The sequence below is a fragment of the Chaetodon trifascialis genome, chromosome 13 (genome assembly GCF_039877785.1).
Source record: "Chaetodon trifascialis isolate fChaTrf1 chromosome 13, fChaTrf1.hap1, whole genome shotgun sequence".
Lineage (NCBI taxonomy): Eukaryota > Metazoa > Chordata > Actinopteri > Chaetodontiformes > Chaetodontidae > Chaetodon > Chaetodon trifascialis.
The window spans coordinates 2,121,868-2,147,877 of NC_092068.1; the positions used below are offsets into that span (position 1 = coordinate 2,121,868).

At 41.3% G+C, this 26,010-nt stretch overlaps 1 protein-coding gene across 1 annotated transcript; it reads left to right on the top strand.

Moving 5' to 3' along the window:
• The first annotated feature begins 8,731 nt into the window (after window positions 1-8,731).
• galm (galactose mutarotase) lies at window positions 8,732-23,881 on the top strand. The gene is made up of 8 exons (XM_070977692.1): window positions 8,732-9,500; window positions 11,086-11,240; window positions 13,523-13,636; window positions 14,054-14,146; window positions 17,535-17,616; window positions 21,383-21,533; window positions 21,620-21,794; window positions 22,092-23,881. The coding sequence occupies exons 1-8, from the start codon at window positions 9,314-9,316 to the stop codon at window positions 22,167-22,169; spliced, it is 1,035 nt and encodes a 344-aa protein (XP_070833793.1). The 5' UTR covers window positions 8,732-9,313; the 3' UTR covers window positions 22,170-23,881.
• Window positions 23,882-26,010: the final 2,129 nt, after the last annotated feature.

Here is a 26,010-nt window from a genome sequence, read left to right on the forward strand (position 1 = left end):
TGGATGTAGCATCCTGTCACTGATGGAGCTCCTCAGTGCAGTGAGTGTGTGTTGGAGGGGGTGGGAGTCATGGTCTGTCATGGAGGACAGCTTGGCTGTCATCCTCCTTTCCCCCACCTCCTCCACCTGTTCCAGAGGGCATCCCAGGACAGAGCTGGCCTTTCTGATGAGTTTGTCCAGCCTCTTCCTGTCAGCTGCTGTGATGCTGCTCCCCCAGCAGAATACACCATAGAACAAGGCAGAGGCAACAACAGAGTCATAGAAGGTTTTCAGGATTGCCCCCTGCACCCCAAAAGACCTCAGCCTCCTGAGCAGGTAGAGTCTGACATGCTGACAAGCTGATCATTTGAATCAGCTACATAGCTGCAAATGAAGCTACATATGTGTGTTTGTGTGTGTGTGGCAGAGGAGTGCTCAGAGAAGTACTGAGGCTCATAGGTTGCCATGGCAACTTGAGGTGGTTGCCATTGATGATAGGGGTCCCCCAGGCAGACAGACAGGGGCAGACAGAAATGTGGAGAAAAAGAGTCATTTTCTGCCTTTGCACTGCTCTCACATTTGGGCTTATCCTGAGAGAACCGTAACTCCTATCAGAAAAAAACACAGACCGTCATTGCTGTAAGGACTTCCTGAATGCTTCGGTGTGCTTTTGGTGTTTCTACACAAAATATTTTGCAGACACTTGCAAATTTAAAACAGGGGTCCATTCTGCTTCTCTCAGAAAATCTTTGTATTGGAGTCAATCACTACATTTACATGCAGTCAAGTAACCCTCTCATAACCGGAATATCAGCAATAACCCAGTTGCGCACGGCCATGTAAACACCAAAAACCCTTTTGAAGCCCTTTTTAAAAGGGAATATGACCCCCGGGTTACTCCTTTTCTTACCCGAATTTTTGGTCATGTATACATCTATCGGAATATCCCCATCGAACAGAACATTAATTTGTGTTCTTAGCATGTTCTATTCGCAAGGAATCTTGGCCTTTTGAGTGCAGGTAGCATGGACATGGATGGCACAGCTCTGGCTCAATTTCCTATTTCTTCACGTTCTCGCCTTCCATTAATGAAGAAAGTGAGACAGAATAGTGTCAAGTACTGGTGGTGGGTCAGCACCAGCCCCGGGCTGTTCAATATCCGCCGTGCTGATGTTGTTGTTGTTGTTGTTGTTGTTGTTGTTGTTGTTGTTGTTGTTGTTGTTGTTGTTGTTTTCAGATACAGGAAGAAGAAGCTGAAATGACGTGCATTGCGCTAGAGAGCGCTAGGGCGCCGCCCCCTCTGTTTCACATCATGTGGAATCACACAGCCCTTCCTTTAATGAAACGTTTAATATAGTCTGAAGTGAGTTACTAGAATGTAAAATCTGCACTAAATAGTCAGATTAGAAATGTCCTACATTGTCTACAGTTACTAATAGCTGACATATATCTGGCAATGGGCGCACACATCTTTCCTCATTGACTCTCGAAGAATCAGAGGGACAATCCCCCTAAGCTGTGCCCCGCTGTCTCCCTCTGATCGCTGTACACGTCACCGACCATGGGGTGGCAGCAGCGAGCGGTTTGTTCACTCACAAGTCTGTAATTAAAACCGCTAAGCGAGTGACGATGGGCGAGAAAGACAGAGGAGCTCGGTGTATCTTTGGAGGTCCCCCGACAGTCTAATCCTATAGCAGCATAACTAGGGGCTGGTCCAGGACCAGCCTGAGCCAGCCCTAACTATAAGCTTTATCAAAAAGGAAAGTTTTAAGCCTACTCTTAAATGTAGAGACAGTGTCTGCCTCCCGTACAAAGACTGGAAGATGGTTCCACAGGAGAGGAGCTTGATAGCTAAATGCTCTGACTACTGTTCTACTTTTTGAGACTTACCCGTGGCTTTCCATAAGTAGACCTGCATTCTGAAGGATTCTAAATTCTATTCTAAACTTTACAGGGAGCCAGTGCAGAGTGGCTAGTAGTACTGGAAAAATATGATTTCTCTTCCTGGTTTTTGTCAGAACACGTGCTGCAGTGTTCTGGAGCAACTGGCCAATATTCAGCAACGAATTTGGGCAGCCTGATAGTAAGGAATTGCAATAATCTAGCCTGGAAATTACTAATGCATGGACTAGTTTTTCTGCATCATTTTAAAAGGTCCACATGCCACTCATCCTGCGGGCAGTGAAGGCCACACAGTACCTGTGTGATCCACCGCCAATACACTCACATACACACTCCGCTGAGCGTTGTTTGATAACGTTGGACACATAGACATAATATACGTAGACGCCTCATTGACTGACGCTTCCTATTGGAGCTGACGTTCAGCGCGTCCGCCATCTTGGATGGGTCTCCCATGCGTCCCCAGTGCATTTATTTCTACGGAGGAAGGTGTATGTCCAGCTACAATTATCATCATAACTCCTCTAATTTTTACCCGATTTTCACACGGTTTGGTTTGTTACAAATGGCAGAGATGTAGTTATGACACAGGACGCTGTCACACATTAAAAACAAATGCTTTCATGCTGAAATACTTTGTCTTTGTTAAAGAGCATAATACAGACATATGGTATGGCATATTAATAAATGTATAAATGAATTAATTTTAGATTTTAATAAAGAAACAGTTTGATTGTTCATTTGATTTCTCTCTCTCTCTCTCTCTCTCACTCTCTCTCTCTCTCTCTCTCTCTCTTTCACACACACACACACACACACACACACACACACACACACACACACACACACACACACACACAAAATCATGGCCCTTCTGTACACACCAATAACACAAGAATTTCTTAATTTTTGTTTTTGTGCACTGAGTTTATTTAAAGTAAAGTGTAACATGCACAAAAACCAGACATCTCGCATAACCTGTTGACATGCGTATTAAACTTTGAGTAAGTTTTTATACTAATTTGTGTTGGAATAAAACTTCACCAAAACAAACTGTCGAAACGAGGAAGGTTTTTTCTTTTTGGCGAACTCGATGTGTGTCGGCCCACAGTCCACTACTGCTTTCAAACAAACACACACCACACACCGTCTGGCCTGACGTGTCTAAATTTAAACAACTGTTCACAGCTTTAGGATGACAAAGATTCCACAATTGCCTGGACTGAAACTGCTGATGTTTGTGATATACACTGATTTTAACACATACATACATACAAAGCTCCCATATATACCTGCTCAGTACAGTTTTTTCCTTCTTTCTTTTTTTTTTAAGGCCTGGAAAAGTAAGCTTTAAAATTCCAGGTCATTCCAGTGTCTTACACTACCCTGTTAAGCTTGTAACTGGGGCTGGGAAGCTAAATAAAATAAAATAAATAAATAAAATCGGGGCATTGTTGTGCTCTTTACGTTGACTTCGGTTGGCTCTGGTGTTAGCGAAGACCCACCCAATATGGCGGCAACGCTGGATTATGCTCCAGCACGTAATGAGGCGTCTACATATATATTATGTCTATGGTCCTAGTAATTAGCAAACAAGATCATTAGCTAGTCACAGAGAGGGCTGAAAAAGGAGAAAATGGTGAGAGAAAATTCAGTGAAGTCACTGAAAACAATGGCGTTCGAGAGGAGAACACTGTAGGAGAAAGTGAGAGTGAAGGAGCTCGGACCTGACCAGCCAGACGTCTTAATTAGACAACAGTCCGATTGATAGTCTTAAATATGAGGATTTGCTGTGTTTTCATTGTCATTAAGGTTGTTAATATAAATGTCAACTAACAGAAGCACTTTGGGCTTTAAGCCATTTAACTGTCTATGTGACTCAGCAGTAGTGCTTACGTGAACCCTAGTAGTGATACAGAGTAATAGCACATCAAATGGTTGTAAACATCATATACATTAATTCTTCTGGTCCAGCGTTGCCGACTCTGCTTTTTGGTTTGGTAAATTAAGTGCGCCCCCCCAAGACAAAAATTCACCAGCCGCCACTGGTCGCTGTTTTGATCGGGATATCCCAATTGATTACCCCTGTTTGCTCACGCATGTAAACAGGTTATTCTGAATGTTTCAGAAACCGGAATATTGACCATAACCCGAATATTGATTCCATGTAAATCTAGTGATTGAGGAGCAGAGACAGAGCATAAATTGTGTCTGGGAGGAGTGTGGAAAGAGAAAAAATCTGGAGTTTTTTTCGGCTCTCTTCCACTCTGACCGATGACATCACCCACTCTGACATGAACATTCCGTGCAATACACACCATTTGAAAACTCAAAATTTCTCCAAAAATGATCATGGTCATTGAACAGTGATTGATCAAAAACTATACAACCTATCAAAACGTAGAATAACACAACAATACACAAGACTTGTATCTTAAAGTTTAAAGTTTAAATGGAGTCTCTAGGTGAAAGTATGCTGGAGCAGTAGGCAGTAGAAAAAGTCCAATGACTTATCAGTTTTTTGACCTCCTCCCATTCATTCTTTATGCGAAATTTAAGAAAAGTAATAGCACGCCAATCCCGATCAAGACGCACGTTTTGATATATAATTCGCCTGGGTGCTCTCAAAGCTGTAGGACTAGGAGTGAATCGAAATTTGACACGGAAGAGGAATAATAATAAGAAAAAACACGCAGTATAACAATAGGGTTCGAGGCTTCACCTTGTGGCCCTATTAATAGTTCATTTTTGTCAGATCATTATATGATTGAAAATAAAGTCGGCCACTAAGCCATACATTAATGAGATGCTTATATAGTAATGCATGAAGTTAGTACTAATCAACACTTGTGCAGGGAATGAATCTCTGCAGTCCTGTCACTTATTCCATCAAACCTGCCCCCACCACATTCCTTCAGTCCTTACTCCTGATCTCTTCCACTTCTTAACACGTCACTTCAACCAACTGTGATCTCAGGACACATTGGCACTGTTTTCAGATCTGCCACTGTCAAAGTTCTGAGAAAAACAACAGTGAAAGCCTAAGACAACAAAAACGTCTAACATGTTTTCTTTTTCCTTCTTTCTTCCACTTGCCCATATTGTTTTTAACCAGTTGTCTTCATATCTTCCCCAAATACCAGTGAGTTGTACAACTGTGTTGAGGTGAGACACTGAACGAACATCAGTTGTTGCAGCTGATTGCTGTGATACGTTGGTCAGTAGTCCTCCTTCGGTACAGTTGACGCCGGTCAACGAGCAGTTAACACACCAGCACTGGACTGTTCCAAAGGTTAAGTGTGTTTGTGTGTGTATGGGTGAGTGTCAGTGAATGCATTTGTCTGATACTCGAATACATCGATAGTGTATGCACCTGTAAGTGCACTGGAAATTCACAGACAGTGAAGTCTATATAGCCTCCACATAGTCAGACAGTCAGTAAGTTGTAGCCTAACAGCAAGTTGTGCTCAGAATATCTCTAATAACCCTGTTGGCTAACGCGGATGTGACTTTTGCTGAGGGATGGGAGTGTAGAAGAAACATTTTAACCTTGATCATGAGGTGACAGCAAACACACCTTGAGCAACTATTGTTTTAGCATTGCCACAGAAGAGGAACAACTGGTGTGTTAGTAGGTCAGCAAACAGTGAGCTGAGTGGATCAAGGACATCATAGTGTTTTATTAAAAGGTCACAAAGTTAATAGTTTCCCAAGTTCCTATAGTTATCAACTATGTTCTGATCTCATGGTGTGTGCATGGTGAGTAATTTTCCATACAATAGCATGGCACAATGAGGGGCGATACATTTCAACCTACCATCAAAGGGTCTTTACCATGAATGAGACCTTCCCTGTATCTATCCTTAAGACCATATATCAACGAAGTCACTGACTGACCTCAGACAGCTCACTCACTGTCTGCAATGTATCTGAGTGAACATGCCTCCTCTTCTCTGCCTTACTCACCATGTCATCATTCAAGGCTGTAAGGACCCCACCTGTTCAGAACTCCACCACAGTACCAATCTGTCACTCGAGTGCAGGTGTTTTGTGTCCCTGAGGATTGTGTGTGAATTCCTCTTTGCATGCCTTCATGCGTAAGCCACATTTCTTATTAAGTGGTTTCATTGTTGTTAACCTCTTCCTCTTTTTAAGTAGACGCTAGCTGATTAAGCAGCTAACGTCTTCAACTAACAAGTGCTGCGTGGTTCATTTAACCTTTGATCTTTTCTTTAAGTTAAAATGAAGAGACATCATACTGTAGCAGAAATCAACTGAATCTTTCGTGGTCTTTACAGCAGTAAGTGGGAGGAGTTTGAACCTCACCTTGTGCATTGGCGCACAGTGAGTGAAAGGGAGCATTACATTTTATTTTTAAGTTGATAGGATCCAGTCATTTATGAGCTAATTTCCCTTATAACTTAGCTAGTGAGTCCATTCATTTTGGGATATTTCATCAACCTAATTGGTTTTATAGATACTGATTTGTTATTCTAACATGTTACAATAAGTATTTATGTTGGTAAATGTGGGACTGAAGAGCACCTCTGCTATTGGTGCTGTTGGGGTTGTTCCCCTGTTCATGTTGACTTGGTTGTGTGCTGTGTGTGTGTCATTGTTTCATGTTTTATTGTTTATTTTGCACAATGTCAAATACAGATTAAAACATCTAAAGTCGGATAAAAAATAATAACTTATTTAAAGGTCCAGTGTGGATGATTTAGTTGCATCTAGCAGTGATTTTGCAGGTTTCAACTAAATTCACCAAATTTTTTAAGTCAAAGTCAAATTCTTACATTTTGAAATAAATGAAAACAAATTTTGCTGACCTGTACTCATTTGTTAAGATAATTCACTTTTCCTCTATTAAAAAACTCTGTTGTCTGGAAAAAGTGCTCTCTACAAGCTGGTGTGTGGATTCAGCAGAAAGATCTTGTGTGAGGGAATAACCTCCACTCTGTAACCTCACTGCATAACCACTTGTGGACTGAGTGTTTCTGGTGTTCCAACTCTTATGGAGTGGTCCGTTTTCTCTCGAGATGACTCTGTCGCTTCAGTTTACAGAATCACCTTCTCTCCTGCTGCCCTCCAGTTTTGTCTCTGTTACCCGTGGCTTTTCTCAAAATCACAATTGAAGCATAATATGTAAGTGATGTGTACTTTCCACCACAAGTACTACATAAATAAACTAAGTGGTGAATATTTCATTTTGTATTTTCATTTATATAATGCAGGGATGTTGACAGCATTTCACTATCAACCAGGTATCTGATTCTGAACACCTAACTGTAGTCACTTAATATAGGAGCTAGTTAATCCAATCCTTGTTGCTGTGATATTTTAAAGTAAGTGGCTGTCTCGTGGTGATTTTAGGACCCACTGTGTTCACTGTGCTCCCAGTTAAACTGTTATCCATATCAAATCAATAAGTTAAGCTTGTCAACTTAATAGTTTTGAAGTAGGACCTTTTGTATCATTTCATCAAAGTACAGGCTGACCCTTTATTTGAAGGTGTCTCTCCAAATCCACCATGAAAACTAAACACACAGTTTTGAGGGGAAAATCTAGAGAACATGTTAGTTTTACATTAAACAACAGCATGCACAGCATTTGGAGCAACATTTCACCAATGTTAACCACAGTCAAACAAAAAACCATACTGGCTGCATGCCGCAAGAAGAGGCATTTCTCTTTGCGTGTTCAGAGGTTTCTGTATAACCGTTCACATGAAATCAAAGTCAAAGTTATGTAACCAGCATAAAATTTTTCAATGGAGCATTTTACTGCTTGCTTGCTGGTGTTGAGTCTTACTGACTCAAGGGCGGTCCAAAAAGAATTGTACTAAATGAAATAATGTACTTAAATAAATGATCAATTATGACACTTGTCGAATTGTTCAATTACAACTAGTCATTTGGCAGACACTTTCATCCAAAGCGACGTATGAATTCCCTCACCAATGGCACAGCATCGTGGGCAGTTCTGGGGTTCAGTGTCTTGCCCAAGGATACTTCAGCATTTGGACTTCAGAGGCCTGGGATTGGATCACCGACCTCCTTAAGTTGACGACCACGCTACCTACTGAGCCACAACCATCACCAAATGATGTAAGCAACATAATGGCAGCCATTTGGATCCAGTAGCTTTTCAAAAATAAGATGTGTCAAATTTAGCCTACAGCTGTCATTCAGTCTGTCAGACATACGGCATATTTGAACGAGCATCCTGTGCCTCAGGAGGTCAGCGGTTTGATTCCTGGTCTCGGCAGTCCACGTCGACGTATCCTTGGGCAAGATACTGAACCTCAAAACTGTCCCCGATGCTGTGCCATTGGTGAGGGAATTCAGACGTCGCTTTGGATGAAAGTGTCTGCCAAATGACTAGTTGTAATTGAACAATTTGACAAGTGTCATAATTGATCATTTATTTAAGTACATTATTTCAGTGTCTGTGTCTTGTTGTTGTCAGACTAGAAAAGCGCTATATAAATAGTCCATTTACTGTTTACATAATTATATGGCAGAGACAGAGTGTTAATAGAGTAATAGAAAAATGGCTTTGCAGACAAGCTAGCAAGATGTTGTCTGAAGTTCATCAAATGTATATGGAATAATCAGCTGTTACTGATTTATAGCTGCTATAAATGAATGAAGTTGATTTCATGATCTCATGATAGATTTTTGGTGAAGTATCACCTTCTGCAAATTAGTACTTGATTACAGGATAATGAAGTGATAATAATAGTGATAACACTATCATTCACTGAAATAGTAGACTACCAGAGGCGGGGAAGGGGTTTTAGAACCAATCTGTATGTTTAATGTCATGAATTCACACAGTCCGATACAGTAGGTGGCGGAATGCACCGTTTACGTTGGTTTGCGAAGAAGAAGAAGAAGAAGAAGAAGAAGAAGAAGAAGAAGAAAAGAAGAACAAGAAGTAGAAGAACAACAACGACAACAACAATAAAGTTGTACAACTGTGTTGAGGTGAGACCTCGTACGAACGTCAGTTGTTGCAGCTGATTGCTGTGATACGTTGGTCAGTAGTCCTCCTTCGGTACAGTTGACGCCGGTCAACGAGCAGTTAACACACCAGCACTGGACTGTTCCAAAGGTAAAGTGTGTTTGTGTGTGTATGGGTGAGTGTCAGTGAATGTATTTGTCTGATACTCGAATACATCGATAGTGTATGCACCTGTAAGTGCACTGGAAATTCACAGACAGTGAAGTCTATATAGCCTCCACATAGTCAGACAGTCAGTAAGTTGTAGCCTAACAGCAAGTTGTGCTCAGAATATCTCTAATAACCCTGTTGGCTAACGCGGATGTGACTTTTGCTGAAGGATGGGAGTGTAGAAGAAACATTTTAACCTTGATCATGAGGTGATGTCCTGTTCCATTCTGACCTATTTGTGGTTGTGAGATCCAGGATGACTCAGGTGAGCCATCAGCAGTGGGGAGAGGTGTCCGGCCTGGGCACTGTCGACCTGTGGGTCCTGCAGTCCCCCCAGGTGCGGGTGGAGGTTCTTACTCTGGGAGCCATCATCAGGTCTGTGTACAGCAGAGATAAGGACGGTCAGATGGAAGACATAGTCCTGGGCTACGATGACCTGGAAGGTAAGAAAGAAAATAATGGTTTTCTTCTTCCACTTACAGCTATAAACTGCATAAAAAGAGTCAAAACAAATTAAATGGTCAGATTTCAGAATAAGATGATAATTGACTTTTCTGTTTGTGTCTGAGTCGAGCTCATAACTTGGGCCAGACACTGAACACTTTGTGGAAATGTTTTGCAGGGCTGCTCCACACAGTAAAAGATTTGAGGGAAAATACTCTGATTGCAGAACTGAGATGTAGAAATTGTGTAACTTTTATAAATGGGATCCTCACATGTGGCTTTCAGAGTCTAAACAGGAAATGTTTGCATCACTCTTCATAGTAAGTGTAAAGCCCTATTTACATGGGGCAGCTTTGTCCTGAGACCTCTGGTACTTAAGAATAATTGTGGAGGTCATTTCAGAATCAGAATCAGAAAAAGCTTTATTGCCAAGTATGGTTTTACACATACGAGGAATGCTTTGGTGAGGCTGGTGCATGACACATCTATTTGTGATCTGTGTCTGTAATTTGTAAAGTAAACATGCAAACTCATGCAAACTCTGTGTGGAGTTTGCATGAGTCACAGAGTTTGCATGAGTTTGCATGTTCTCCCCATGTTCACCTGGGGTATCCTCCATAAAATACCCCCACTAAAAACATGCAGGAAGATCACCACCTGAATGAATGGTGATAAAAGGAACTGGGTCCCCGGGCGCCGCTGTCGGCTGGCAGCCCACCACTCCTGGTCTGCCAAGGAGGAAGGACTGACCAGGATGGCTTACATGCAGAGAAAGAATTTCACTGAAGCATGGTGTGTGCAGTTCCCCCTCTGTAACTATGCATGTTGTGCTGTGATCAATAAAGGATTCTTCTTCTTCCAGATTCCCTGCATATTACCTACTGACCACATTCTGCAAAAGGCAGAGGTCATGTGATCATATTAGTCTCGAGTAAATAGGCATCTTGGTGATTTTTGTTTTCTTCCTGCTTTTTTCTGCCTCTTTTCTGAAGGAGAATATTGGAGGCTGCCTTGGCAATTATAAATTATAGTTTTGTCAGCATTTTGGATCCCGTTCTCAAGGCTCATTGCTCGTGTTGTTCAGGAAACAGATGTTACGCAGAGCCATGACATCATATCCAGGGATAACATCAGTAATTTCAAGTAAAAAGTAAAAATTTGCTTTTCCCGTGCAAATAGAGGTTAAGATGACTGATTTTGGAGGGACATAGTTTCCTCTTTAGATAGCTTGAGGTTGCTTTTTGTTTTTATTGTTTTATATAAAAAGATTCCATTGATGATGATGATTGAGCAGCTGCAGCATGCATGTATTCACACAGTGCATTTGTTTGGTTTTTAAATTTCAGTATAAGCATTTTAAGCTGCCCTTGAGTATGCTTATGATTAGCACCTAAGCATGCACCGCATAAATTCGTGTATCCTTTATGGTGATAGAATATGAACCTGAATTTGATAGAACAGTAGTGGGAGATGCTTCTGCAAAGAGCTGAGGCAGAGTAAGTGAGATGAATATACAGTAAAGGAGGCATTATGTTGGTGAAGAGGAATCAGAATAACCAGTGTTGTGTTGTTTTGTGTTGTCAGGTTATCTGTCAGATAAGCGGTACCTGGGAGCTGTGGTGGGCCGCGTGGCCAACAGGATTGCACGGGGACGCTTTGTAGTGGAAGGAAAAGAGTACCAGCTAGATATCAACAATGGACCTAATGCACTGCATGGAGGGCTGCGGGGCTTCAATAAGGTAAGACTTCAGCCTCTTTCACACATAGTGCCCAGTGAATTAATGGCATAGCCTTTCAGACTCTGCTTGCAATTTCACTATTCACACATGCAGCTTCACCTTTTCACACATGCCATGACAATGCCTGAATAGATCGGGGAGGGTCAGTCCAGCAGAAGGTAGCGATGGATGTCAGACTTATGGGTGTCAAATGCGAAATTCTTCATCCTGAGAGGAACACGAATTCTACTTCCAAATGTAATAGCAAACCATTCAACAGTTGACAGGATATTTCAATCAAAACTTCAAATGCCAACCTAATGGTAGCATAACTATACAAGAGTGATCAAAGTCATCATTTAGTCATCATCTAGCAACCATGAATGTCTGTACAAGTGGAGGGCGATATGACCTACAATTTATATCACACCATTTTGTTTTTTGTTTCTTATAATGACTGTGTTGCATCACGGAGTTACCAAAATTAAAGGGACACTCCACTCAAAACATGATTTCCTTTTCACTCTGTGAACAATGTAAGAGAACAACTTCCAAACTGAAATGAAAATGTGGTACATGTGTTTTTGAAGGAGTAGCTTGACCCATAACGTTGGTTTATTAATAAATGTAGTTTGATTCATTTAGATAAGGGGTAGGTTAAGGCATCTCTACAGCATTTATTTGGCAGAAAACCCACAATATATTATTTAGGAACAACAGCCACTGTACCAGGCCAGGCCTGTACCAGATTGTGTTCCAATCTATCTTGTCGGTGTTGAGATATTCACCTGATATGAGAACATTTTTACCTGCTGGTGGTGTGAAAGAAAAAGTCAGGGGATCACTAATGTTGGATGAATTCATCCCCTTTAGACCGTGAATGCCATCCAGTAGCTGTTGAGATATTTAAATCTAGATCAAAGATGTGGACTGACCAATCAATAGGCCAACAATGCCATTCCAAAAGCATGGCTTAAAAAAAAATAAAAACAGTGAAAGAAAAGACAACAACCAAGATTCCAAGTGTTAATTCCATTCTGCACACATTTCACAGATGCCAAAATGACATATTCAACAGATGTCTGCTGTCTTTTTTGCAACGTACAGTTTAAACAGTTAAACGAACTGCATCAATGAGGCTCTAAGTATTGGTTTGTTTTTAAAGCTGTCATCTCCCCATTCAGCCTGAGGGCTACACTGTACACAGCACTGACCAATTACTGAGAATCCAGTGAGCTGTATCATCAACTACACCACACACACACACACACACACACACACACACACACACACACACACACATACACACACACACACACACACACACACACACACACAGATAAACACTCTCTATGAGGACTCTGTGTGTGTGTGTGTGTGTGTGTGTGTGTGTGTGTGTGTGTGTGTGTGTGTGTGTGTGTGTGTGTGTGTGTGTGTGTGTGTCTTCAGGCATCATTTTCCTGCCATGCATTTAGCTGTTCACATTAGCACATTCTAATTAGCAATCTAATTTAGATCACGCTGTCTCATGAGGCCAAAAATGATTATTGCACTGCTCGAGGTGACTTAGTGCACATCATTTTAAGCCATGGCTGAAAATCAGAGAGAAATGCAACAGACTGCATGTATTCAGTGTCCGCATGAGCAACTGACAGCAGAATAGCTCTACGCTGGTGGTCGCGCTGGTTTGGCTTTGTTAGGGAACCTTGAAGTAGAGGAAGAAAAGGTTCCTGTTGAAAGGTGGGAACTGAAATGAATTAGTAGTCACTATACAGTCTCTATTCACACATGGAACTAAAATTCATCTTTGGCTACGCTCTCACAAGCACTCATCTAATACAGAATGATTGAGGCTGGTATCAGTATTGAACTTTGAGAGTATAAAAAATCCAATCACAAGCCCTATTCAGCCCATATTCACATTGTAAAGCACAGACAGAAGGTCGTGGGTTTGATTCCCAGCTGGAGTGTGAAGTTTGCATGTTCAGATTTGCAGGTGTGGATCCAGTGTGTGTGTGTATACATATATATATATATGTATGTGTGTGTGTGTGTGTGTGTGTGTGTGTGTGTGTGTGTGTGTGTGTGTGCGTGCGTGTTTGTGTGTGTGTGTGTGTGTGTGTGTGTGTGTGTGTGTGTGTGTGTGTGTGTGTGTGTGTGTGTGTGCGTGCGTGTGTGTGTGTGCGTGTGTGTGTATAGCTGATAGAATGGACCATTATTCATCTTTTGTAAGAGTGACTACTTCTGCTTTATAATCTCTTTGTGTGTTTACTGTATAAAACTGTATGTAAGTGTCTCCTCAGGCTGTCTGGCTTGCTTCAGCAGTGGAAGGTGGTGTACAACTGAGTCTTACAAGTCCAGATGGAGACCAGGGTTATCCAGGAGAGGTTCAGGTCTCTGTCTCCTACACCTTACAGGTAAATTGATTGATTCACTTGATTCATTACTTGACAGCTCTGTAGCTAATCACTTTTGCAGCATCCTTGTTTTTGGATGCGACAATCAGACTGAAGAGTTTTGGATCACCAATCACCTGTTTGGTCAGAGCTCACAGAGCTCTGGAAGCCAACAACTAGTGGTTAAAATCAAGCAACCTTGAATGAAATAGGTCCCAGGATGGATAGATGTTGAATAATTACATTATTTACTCTTTTTTCCCTGAATAAGTACATCTTCCACATCATATTGACTTTGTTGTCAGTTGTTAAATTGTTTCACTGAATTTTGAGAACATTTTCAGACTTAATTAAACAAAAAATGTTTACTCCACTGTTTAACATATGACTAAATGTGTTGCAGATATCAGTTCAGTAAGATTTAAATTGTGTATTTAGGGGGAAACACTATCTGCTGAATACCAAGCCCGGTCTACCAAAACCACCCCCATCAACCTCACCAACCATTCCTACTTCAACCTGGCTGGACAGGTAAGGGCACATGATCAGCTGTATGATCATCTAATATATCAGTGCTGTATTTGTTGTAGCAAGGGTGGAAGAAATACAGAAGGAAAAAAAATATGAATGTACCACAGGTGAACAGTTTTATTGTTAACAAGTGATAGTATCATGATTGGATATGAAAGGGGTATCCCACATGATTATGGTACACACACACTTCATAAAACTTAAAACACCATTCTTGGCAGATGATTGCATTATTTTACTTGGGTTTTAAATGGTGTCCCATCCTTTTTGGAATTGAGTTTGTAATAAAAAATATCAACAATGAAAAGTATTTACAACATAACAACAAAAAAAAACAACTTAAACAACAAGCGATGAAAAATTGTGTAAAAACAATAGATCAATAGATAAAGAGATGATATAAATGAACAGTCATCTCCTGGGTGACAGTTCAGTGTTGTGCCATACCATTCATGAGAATATTTGTAGAATTTCTAATGTGAATTTAAAAAATTCAGTATGCCAACTTGTTAGAATAATGACGTCCTACTGTTACACACATCAACAACAAGCAAGGATGGAAGCAAAAGTAACATTGCTGCTGGTTCAGCAGTGGAGGAGTTAATTCCAAAAAGGGAGTAACTACAGTGGTGTGGGAGTGGTTTGGTTAGAAAAGATGAGATGTACAACAAACATTGGTAACATGTAAATAAGACTGTACCAACAGAAGCAGGTAATACAACAAACATATTTCACCACCTCGAGCAGAAACACCCTGTTAAGCGAGAGGAGGGCTCAACCGCTGTGGAGAGATTTAAACCAAGCACAGACAGTACACTGGCTTAGGGTATAGCCAGTGCATCGCCAAGTCTTTGGAAAGTTGTACTCTGTATTCATCATTATCACATACCCTAATACCCTAAAATATTGTGATATTGTTTTAGGGCCATATCGTCCACCCTTACCTTGAAGACAGACTTCTCCCATGTCAATAGAAATGTCTTGCAGGCTGGGACGTGCACCCCCTGTGGTACGTTCAGGCGACCATATCACTCTCTGCAGGGCCTTGCAGTGGTTCAGGGTGCTGTGTTGGATTCCTGACTGGGACAGAGACAAACATTGAATGGTGTGTAGCAAAGGATTGGGTCAGGGGGCCTTTGCACTTATCTGTGCATTCATGTTTTGGGATGGTATTCAAAGAGCATGATGTAGTCTGGCAGTCTGTCTGCAACCACTGATGTTTGGATGTATCCCATCAGGCTTAAAGTGGTCTTGAGAGTTCCAAAAGATATTAAAATTGTCAATAAACTTTACCTGACTATTAAGGTACACCAATGTCACCAGTGTATTCAAGTCTAGGAGTCTGCTAAATTGTTCAATTTCTCTTTTTTGGAAAGAGGTCTGAAATTAATATATGTTGCCACTGACCATCTGGCATAGCGAGCGAGCCCCGGTGGGCCAACGTGCTATTTGGGACGACAGTCGGCCACTTTTTTTATTTTAAATATTGGTCTGACCGGCCCATAATACCAGACAGTTCATCAGCGGCCCAACTGACATTGGGCTGGCCTAATCACATTGTTAAACACCAACCCCTTTCGCTTTGGTCCTGCCAGCGTGATGCATTCAGAAAAAAAAATAAAAAATGCCGGGGCAAGTTTGTTCATAACAACCGACTGGCCCTCGACACACGCTGGTCTGCGGCCCATATGTTATTTTCTTCACTGACACGTGACAGGGCTTATCCCACCCAATCATATCATGAAACACTTCCCCTCTTTTGTGTCAGTAATATAATCTGTTAGGATCTTCGAAAATGGAGGGAAAACGAAAAGGAGGTGCAGAGAAACTGCGAGACAAGAAAAAGCTGGCACTTCAAGCCAAATGCGCAAAAATTTCTGATAGGTTTGCCACAGCAGGGCCTTCATCAGCTCCCTTGGCCGATGACAGTGGTGGTGGTGGCAACATTGAACAGGGACATGCAGTAAAACCTGCAGTAGGCTGGACTGCTTTGCTACAAGCCTGAACCTCTCCTCCTCTCTGACAGGATTCCAACATTCCAACACTGATTATTCTCTCCTCTCTCTCTCTTGATTTTTTGTCCCACTCCGCCCTTGCATGTTGCAAATGACAGGTGCTCAGTTTCTCCAGTAGAAGACAGAAATCTTTTTTGACCTCAGAGCCAGTTTTCCCTTACAGAATGGCCAATGATTCAGTGTGACTGATATTCTTTCTTTGACATGAATGTGTAGAGAGGAGGCAACAGCCCTGTTGGCTCCTTGACAGATATGTCAGTAATAGTTAGTCCCCAGTCAGAATGGTGTCTGGTTTATCAGGTTTGGGGGTACCAGAATTTCTTCTGGCCCTGGGCCTAGCAGTGGTTTTGGGGCTATTTTTGGTTTTAATGTAGTGGTATGATTAGTGTCCCAGGGTTCAGTATAGTATTATCACACCTTTCGTCATTCAGATGGAGTGAGCATATGTGTTCTCTTATTTGTTATTTTGCTGGATTTGCCTTTGCTTATCTTGTTTTAAATAAAAGTCAGAAATCCACAATCCACAAAAACATTTTCTAAAAATTGCAGTTTTCTTGAAAAACATATTTGTACATTGTTGCATTTATATACAGACTGGACCCGCATTTGCAAACTGCTTGCCATGTGTGTACTTCACCGCAGCAGACGTAGCTCGATCCACAAATGCATATTTCAACACGGAATTTTCTGTAGCCAGTCAGATGGCTCCTTACATTTCAGCCAATCACGTAAGCAGAGTTTCGAGGGAATCATTTAATATGATCGCATAGCATTACATCTGGTAGTCTGCAATTATGAATTAGAACTCAAAGAGAAAACAAAGTTCAAACAGCTGCCGGGTGTCTGGTAGCTGTTGTATGTGATGAAAGCTTGATAAGTTAGTGATATGGCATTTAACACTAGTGTTACCAAACAAGACAGGCAACCGAGGCTAATCCATCAGTTAACTGACTTGGCAAGCATTCATAATTCAAACATACTAAATGATGCACAACAGGAGAGTTTTCACTTAGCAGCTACCAGACTCCATGTTGAGGTTGACCTGCTGGTACATGTAACCCCATATATATACAGTAGATGCTGTACTTGGGCTTGAGATGCGTCTCTGCCACTATTATCTTGCAGGGATGTTCTGACTCGTTTACTGCATATGAACATCTGTATCATGTTTCAAAAATGTTGAATGGATAGATGGATGGATGGGTGGATGGATGAATTGGCAGATGAACTGAAGTGTGTGTGTGTGTGTGTGTGTGTGTGTGTGTGTGTGTGTGTGTGTGTGTGTGTGTGTGTGTGTGTGTGTGTGTGTGTGTGTGTGTGTGTGTGTGTGTGTGTGTGTGTGTGTGTGTGCGCGCGCATGTGTATGTGTATAGGGTTCAGCAGACATCTACGATCATCAAGTGTCCATCAGTGCTCAGTCCTACCTGCCTGTGGATGACACATCCATTCCTAAAGGTAAATGATTTACATCACATATGTTCTGTCACAACAAAATGAACCCAGCAACATGAAGTAATTTCTTTTAATTGAGTGTGAAAGCAATCTGGTGACTGGCAGACATGCAGAGAGAGAGTCATACAATCCATAGTATTAGATAGAGGGAAGGGCTTCTAAAGAACATAGTCCATAATGAGTCCATTTAATCAGAAGAAACAAGAGAAAACTAGACAAAACACAATAAAAGAAAAATAAAAGAAAATAGATATTGAATAAAAAAGTGGATATATAATAATAATAATAATAATAATAATAATAATAATATGCATGCCAGTTATTGTTGCTAAGAGTGGTTAGGATGCATGTGTGTGAAAACACCAGAGAATGGACTGATTTGTTTTTATGCCTCCAGGCCAGCAACATTCTCATGAACACGACTTCTCAGGAATGCCATGAAGGAATTCCTTCATATTTAGCACAAATGTTTACTTGGACTTAACAATGAACTCCATTCAGTTTTATTTGTATAGCGCCAAATCACAACAGAAGTTGTCTCAGGACACTTTCCATATAGAGCTGGTACAGACCAAGCTCTTTTATCTACATAGACCCAACAAGTCCCTCATGAGCAAGCACTTGGCAACAGTGGCGAGGAAAAACTTCCTTTTAACAGGCAGAAACCTCAAGCAGAACCAGACTCTGGATGGGAGGACAACTGCCTCGACCGGTTGGGTTAGAGAGAGAGAGCAAGAGAGGGAGAGTGAGACAGACAGACAGACAGACAGACAGACAGACAGACAGACAGACAGACAGACAGACAGACAGACAGACAGACAGAAATGTAATCGCAGTAACAGTGACAGTGGATGTAATAATAGTAGTTGCAGTAATGGTGGATGTCAGGCAGGGCCAAGGCAGGAGACGCAGCTGCAGTCCACAATCCAGATTCAGCCACTGTCCATGGGAACCTGCAAGACGACAAAGCGCAGAGACTCCGGGGAAGGAGCTAAGTTAGTAACACGCCGTGGTAGGACATGAGAGCGTGCGGATGGAGAGGGACAGAAGGACAGGGGAGCTCGGTGTGTCTTTGGATGTCCCCCGACAGTCTAATGCTATAGCAGCATAACTAGGGGCTGGTCCAGGACAAGCCTGAGCCAGCCCTAACTATAATGCAGAAACCTCTTGTCAAATGCTGCTTTTTTCATCATGTGAGCTGGAGGTGCATGGAATGAGGGCAGTATTCATGTGTGGTGCCATATTTCCTGATAATTTAATTCTGTACAATTCTGATCAACAGGAGACATGAGTTTCCAAATTTGTTTCCAGAGCTGTACAGGGTAGCCATTTGAAGTAGGTGGTTTTTTTAAACCTGATTTTCTGTATTTCACTTTGGGTTTGCTCAGTTGGGGAATTTAAAAGTTTAGAATTCATATGATTTTGGTAGATACCAGCTGGACAATATTTTTCAAAGAGATAGTGTTTCCTCTTCATCTTTCCCTTTTTACCTTAACTTTGTCCTCCTCCAGCACACTCTTTTCCTCCAGCTGTGTTTGTTTGCTTTGTGTTCTCTGTGCTGCAGTCTTTCTGTTTGTCTTTGTATCCCTGCCTCTGTTGCTATTTCCACTAGTCAGACCTATTGTCTTTGTTGGAGCTCCAGATAAGTGTTAGTTTTGCCCCCTTATTTACTGTGTGTGTGTGTGTGTGTGTGTGTGTGTGTGTGTGTGTGTGTGTGTGTGTGTGTGTGTGTGTGTTGGGGGGGGCCTCGTACAATTTAAACTTTAATTATTCCATGTGTTTGCCATCATGCAACTGGTAATGCAGGAGTGTGGAAGCATGAACACTTGAGCTTTTGTGTGGGAGTGTGCTCCTTCATGCTCTGTTAGGCAAACATTCTCATTACTCTGCAATTAGCTTTGGTTTCCCTTGGAGACAGAGCAGCTAATGACAAAATCTGTTGGAATGGAAATCCACCTCAAGGCCTGACAAGACTTAAAACTATACAATCAATTTCTGTGTCATGCACAGTTAAATGTAGAGGGTTGCACTTAAGTCTCGACAAGCTGGTCCTGCCTGTTTCGCCAGCAGCAGCTCTTTCTGTCCAATCCTCAGCCGGAAGATAGTTTGAGGGTGACAGATGGGATAGTATTATCGCAGAGTGTGTCCACACCAAGCCAGTTTCAGCCCTCAGCCAAACATGCAGCTTCTCTGAATGGGTATAAATATGAACTTTGAGTCAGAAGATAATCTTCACTCACCTTTCACTTTCTGTGCTTGGTGGGAGCTGAAGGCACAGCAGAGCTGTTGTCGTTAACCTGTATTCATGTTGATTTTGTCAGACATCACAGTGATTATTAAAAGATGGATTTTGTCACTGCAGTGCAACAGCTTGGGAATGTTAACATGTAGGGCTGTGTGACACATTTTAAACACACACATTTGATCACACACTGTTAAAACTGTGTTTATGTGTATTTTGTCAGTAAACATAGCAACCATTAAATAATGATTTGATCAGCACATGGTTTCCACATGAACTGTTGTTTTAAAAATTGGGAAGCAGGGTGTAGACAGTAACAGATCCTATGTGCTGAACTGTGTGCCCCAGTCATAATGCAGTGTTACATAAAAGACCATCACACACAATAAGGCTCTTTAGAACTGAAGCTGCTCCCAGGGCAGCTGGTGCTCAGTGGGGTTGGTCAATACCCGAATCTTTACCTGAGGCCTCATAGATCAAAACATGCATAGAATACTTTTTTAAACTGGTGCAACATAACCACCAGAAGCTTGGGATTTTTCACACCACACAACAGTGATAAATCCCACATACTCTACATCCATCTGCTCATGCACATACAGGATCAGAGAGACAGTGGGAAGAGCACTGTGTCAGTCTTATTCAAACTGTGGATGATGAACCTGAACACTGGAACCTGTTGTTTTAATTACAGTTTGCTTTGAAACGTTCATTTGGACAACACCAATTTAAACCAACGACATGATCGGATCAAACATCACCTTACAATGCCACTGAAAGTCAGTAGACTTGTGTAGAGAGGAGGCAACAGCCCTGTTGGCTCCTTGACAGATATGTCAGTAATAGTTAGTCCCCAGTCAGAATGGTGTCTGGTTTATCAGGTTTGGGGGTACCAGAATTTCTTCTGGCCCTCGGCCAAAGTCAGTAGATTATTACCCAGCCTTTTTGTTGTGGGTTGTACTCAGTGATGCTGGTTGCAACACACACAGGACAAAAGGAATGCTCAGTTACATTATGGGTGTTAGATAGAGCACAGATTAATCATCTGTCAGAGAAATAGAACACTTAAACACATGTTCTCTCCTGAATGCTACACATAATAGTGTGAAGAGTTGAAGTTAACTGATTGGTTGTGCTGATGTTGAGTTTCAGGTGATTTTCGTTGCACCATGTGATGAAGCTCTCTGTCAGTCCTCTGTACTCCTCTGGAAAAATAGTCTCTAAGTGAAGACAGCATGTCTCTCACTGGAAATCATTCGCTGGAATCCTACATGTCGATATAGTGAGAATTCCACTTTATCACAAAATGCACTTAATACCTTTTATTAATAACTTCAGTGCATATACTCTATGAGTCTTGCCAGGCGCGGATGTACAGTAAACCACAGCTGATGATGCTAGATGTTGCTGAGATTTCTCACATGATTTGTTTTCTTTCACCTTTTTTCAGAGCATGGATTGTGCCTCATTATCTAAACTTTGTTCAGTGATACACAATCACCAATCAATGGCCTAATCTATCCATAGGAGAGATCAGAGGAGTGGAAGGCACGCCCTTTGACCTCAGGAAGCCTGTTGCAATTGGCCCTCAGCTGAAGGAAGTTCCAAGTCCAGGATTTGACCACAACTTCTGTCTGTCATCACCCGGGGACGCCTGGACAGAAAGGCATGCTGCCAGGTTTGCTGCATTTTCTCTTAGATACACTACACACATACCATTGTCTTCAATATAACATAGCAGGAAAACTTCCGTCTTCTTCACAGAGTGTGTCACCCAGCTAGTGGACGAGTTCTCGAGGTTTCTACCAGCCAACCAGGAGTCCAGTTCTATACTGCCAACTTCCTGGATGGTTCTGTGGTGGGAAAGGGTGGGGCTAGGTACAGAAAGCACAGCTCCTTCTGTCTGGAGACACAAAATTGGCCTGATGCTGTCAACCAGGTAAGATAATGATGGATAGAAACTCATTCATTCAGAGTTGTTGTATGAGTGTATGTTGTTTACTGACTCAAGAAGGTAAGTCATTAGAGTACTTCTGCACTACCTAAAATGAAAACCCCTGTGTGAGAAGTAACAGATTGTTCATTTGAAAATGTATTATGAAACATAAGAAATATAAGTGGAAAAACAGGCAAAGTAAGGTAACGTCAACCCAAATGTGTCACTGTGTGTGTGTGTGTGTGTGTGTGTGTGTGTGTGTGTGTGTGTGTGTGTGTGTGTGTCTCTCTCTCTCTTCAGGCATCATTTCCTGACTGTCTTCTGCATCCTGGGGAGCATTACCAACATATCACTCGATTCACCTTCACTACAGTGTGATCTGACCTCTATCAGCAGAAGGACAGGAAAGATGAACACTACGCAGGAAGTTAATGAATTAGCCCCCCGATGCATGAATTATTAAAGCCAATATTTTTTTCTGAAGTGTTTTTATTCTTCTCAGGACATGAAAAAAAATGTTCAACTTTTTTTTCTAAAAATATGATTTTTTTTCATAAAGTTACAGACATGTCCAATCCAGACATGTCCAATTTCAACACTGTATAGGCGCAATGTTTAGGCCTGAATAAGAAAACCAATGACACTCATAGCTGTGAATCTTACACCTGAATGTGTCAAACCATCTGAACAGAAGAAACATTATTGTGAGTCTCCACAGTTCTTTAAGGATGCAGGACAGTATTACCAAGCCCTTGTTGAAAGAAAACAAGAAAAACTGACATTTTAGTCTCTGCATCTCCGAACACTTCTGTGTTCATCACACCTAGGCTGTATGAAAGTTCACAAAGCATCCAGGGCACAGTGGCACACAGCATTACATGCAGATGTATTTGGTCCTCCGTGTGCATGCAGCATCATGGCATCTGTTTGCATTTTTCACCTCAGTGAGTTGGGGCCAGTGATATCCTGTGCCAAACCTGACCTCACGGGCTACCTTGGTGACTGCTCTCCGCCTCACGGGTTGTGGGGTCCCACTGGGTCTTCCCCTTTGCTTTGCTGGAGGGTGCCACTATTTATCAGTGCACGAGCCACAGAAGCTTTGAAGAGGAGGAGTCTCATCTTTTCCAAACCAGACATCAGGTGGAGGCGCCAGGCATTTACAATGGTCACATCCAAAAAATGAAAAAACACTCGGATGTGCCACCTCTTGTTTGGACATCTGTGGGGGTCCATTGCCAGTCATTGGTCAACAAGATCAACCCCACCCATGTGTTGATTGTAAAGGGCCACAGAGAAGGGTTTTTGGACTTACCAGATATTTTTGCGGGCTTGAGTATGGTCAGGTGCCATGTGCCCATCTTCCACAGCTCCCTGATCATGCTGACCTTCCTCTGCATCCTGCCCCTCATCATCCTCACTTTCTGCATCTGTTTGTATCTCCATCATTCTCAGCTCCTATGTCTCTGTTCTTCTCTGGCAGCCACTCATAATCACTGTTGTCACTACACTCATCATCACTGTCCTCATCATCACTGGAGCTGGATGAAATTTCCTGGACTATTGTATTTGCTGCATTTGAAGTCTACAAAATTTGATAAAATAATTATTATAGTAACACAAACTACAGCTAATTTGCACAAAAATGTATATTTTAAATGAATAGCTTATACATATAACAATTATACACTGACTTATAACCAAAACAGTCACAAGAAACAGTGAAGTAATTATATGACTTGTGTGGGAGCTATTTGTTTGTTAATCCTTAGTTTTGTTTGCCAATTCTAACTAATATTTTTGTTTGATTATTTTAGAGATTTGTTTAGATAAGAGTTATTTAGTATTTTCTGTAGTTGGTTGTTTAGTTGAATTATTTCCCATTTTAGTGTTTAGTTTGTCTACTTATTGTTTTGTTCATTTGTTTTGTTTCAGAATTTGGTTATGGGCACCGGAGGGCATAAAGGTAGAAGGGAGGTGTAGGACCAGAATGCACCTGGGTGAGCCTATAGTTTTTTAACAGAGCAGGAGAGGCAGGATTCTTTTGTTCTTTGTTTGCTTGCCTCTGGAAGAAATAAATCATGAAACCCATACATTTTGAAATGGACATTGACTTTCTTCTGCCTGCGTAAGTCACAAAACCCATGGTGCAAAGTGGCTCTTTGATTTACGTTTTTTTTTTAAAGTTTGGGTAAAGTTTATAGATTATATTTGACAAATAGCCACTACAACTTGTGTTAAAAAATATTATGGGTGATGCATGATGTCCACTTCATTGGGCACATGGTTAATCGTAATTTTCTACATATTGGACATACAAATTTCACATTGCAAACAGATGATATCTTTGCTTAGATGTTACTGTATATCATCATATTTTTATTTTATTTTATATTATTTTATTTTATTTTATTTTATTTTATTTTATTTTATTTTTTTACCAGTGGGGCTCTTCCAGCATAGAAGGATTGACAGGATATGCCAGCAGTGGTCGGCAGGGGTGGCTGTTTGTCGGCCATCTTGGATTCAGAGGAAATTTACTTGCAGTTACACCGACTGACCACTGAATTGACCTCAATGGAGTAATGCAGCAGAGAGCACTCTAGAGGCTGATATGCAGTTCCACCATAGAAACCAATGCATTAAAGAGAAAGTTACTTTTTAGTCGCTGTCCACTGCAGTGACCGCTATGCACCAGAGGGTTAATTAATGAACATATGAATTTTCACAATATACAGTGTAGCTACTGCCTTTCAGTGCAAGTTTAATTCCTGACTAAATAACTGTGTAATTTGATGTACATCTTTAAATCTGAAGAACTTTCCTGCACAGTGTTCTTATGGGCTGCAGACAGAATAGTTATAGCCTGTGGCATGAAGCTCATAGTCCAACCTGACAAAATACTGTCAGTCATAATGTGATTTATGATCCTGTTACATCAAACAAAAATGTAATAAAGAGTTAATTCATTCAAGCTGGTTATTGCCATTTGTTTCATGTGTTCTTTTCACCATGAGATTGCTCCCTGTCTATTGACTGCTTGTAGTTCATTCATCCTGTTTATGCAGTATTAAGAATCAGAGTAGTCAGACACTGTACACATTTATATGTTATTTAACATTGTATTTTGTGTGATTCTTTACACAGCCTGAACTAGAACATTAGGTGAGGGGGCAGGTGTGGGTGAGAGGGCATCCCACTACTCTGCCAAGAGACAGGACATGTTGCTATGGCAACTTCTTATCTATCACTCAGAGAGGCTTTTAACAGCTGAGATTTCATAAAACATAGAGGTTGTGTGCCTCACTTGCCCCAGAACTGAAGAAAAGAACAGAAAACTCAGCTCCATCAAACAGTGACTGTGTGGAGTTGAGTGTGAGACAGCTGGCATCATGAAACTGCAGCTGAAATTCACACAGGGCTCTGATTTCCATTGCTAATGTTTTTACAGACACAGAAGGAGGAACACTGACAACATCGACCTCTCAGGTTGTTTATTTCCATAAAGTAGCACTATTTTGTGGCATCAGGCACACTGTACACAATAATAGCAAGAATAAAATGGATATATATCTATATATGTACATTATGTACAAAAAGACTATACAGAGTTAATAGAGAAGAGTTGCACATGTTAAGACAAGGATAATAAAAAACAGTGTTTTGTACAGTAGAAAAAATATATAAGCACAATAAAAAATTTGTATTATTGCACAAGATATTTGCATGGATGTAGTGGATATCAATGCAGTAATGCAAAACAGGTTTGTGATGTGATGTGAAACAACATCAACGCAGTGATACATTAAAGTTCTGTGGATATGTGATCTGTGATTGTCTTGCTGGCATTTATGTGCAGGTGTTTCAGTTCACACCATTCGACAAAGTTGGTGACGACCTCCCTGTATTCCAGTTTATTCTTCGTTGATATACGTTCAACAGTGGCTGTATCATCGGAGAACTTCTACAGCTGTCAGTGTTGTACGTATCTGAATTCCAATGTGTAGAGGGTGAAGAGAAAAGGAGAGAGCACTGTACCCTGCAGAGCCCCCATGCTGCAAACTACCACATTGGACTCACAGTCATAAAGCCTCACATACTGTGGTCTGTGGGTGAGGTAGTCGATGGTCCACGCAGCAAGGTGGCAGTCTATTTGTTTGTGTTGATTTGCACAGTTCTTGAGTATTCTGGAGCTGATGTCATCTGGGCCTATAGCCTGCCT

What these genes read in the sequence shown, in the direction of transcription:
- galm (XM_070977692.1), top strand. Translation starts at nt 9,314, where the DNA reads ATGACTCAGGTGAGCCATCAGCAGTGGGGAGAGGTGTCCGGCCTGGGC. An exon ending in ACTTCAACCTGGCTGGACAG is followed by an intron (nt 14,147 to 17,534) that starts GTAAGGGCACAT and finishes GTATGTGTATAG; the next exon opens with GGTTCAGCAGACATCTACGA. An exon ending in GGCCTGATGCTGTCAACCAG is followed by an intron (nt 21,795 to 22,091) that starts GTAAGATAATGA and finishes CTCTCTCTTCAG; the next exon opens with GCATCATTTCCTGACTGTCT.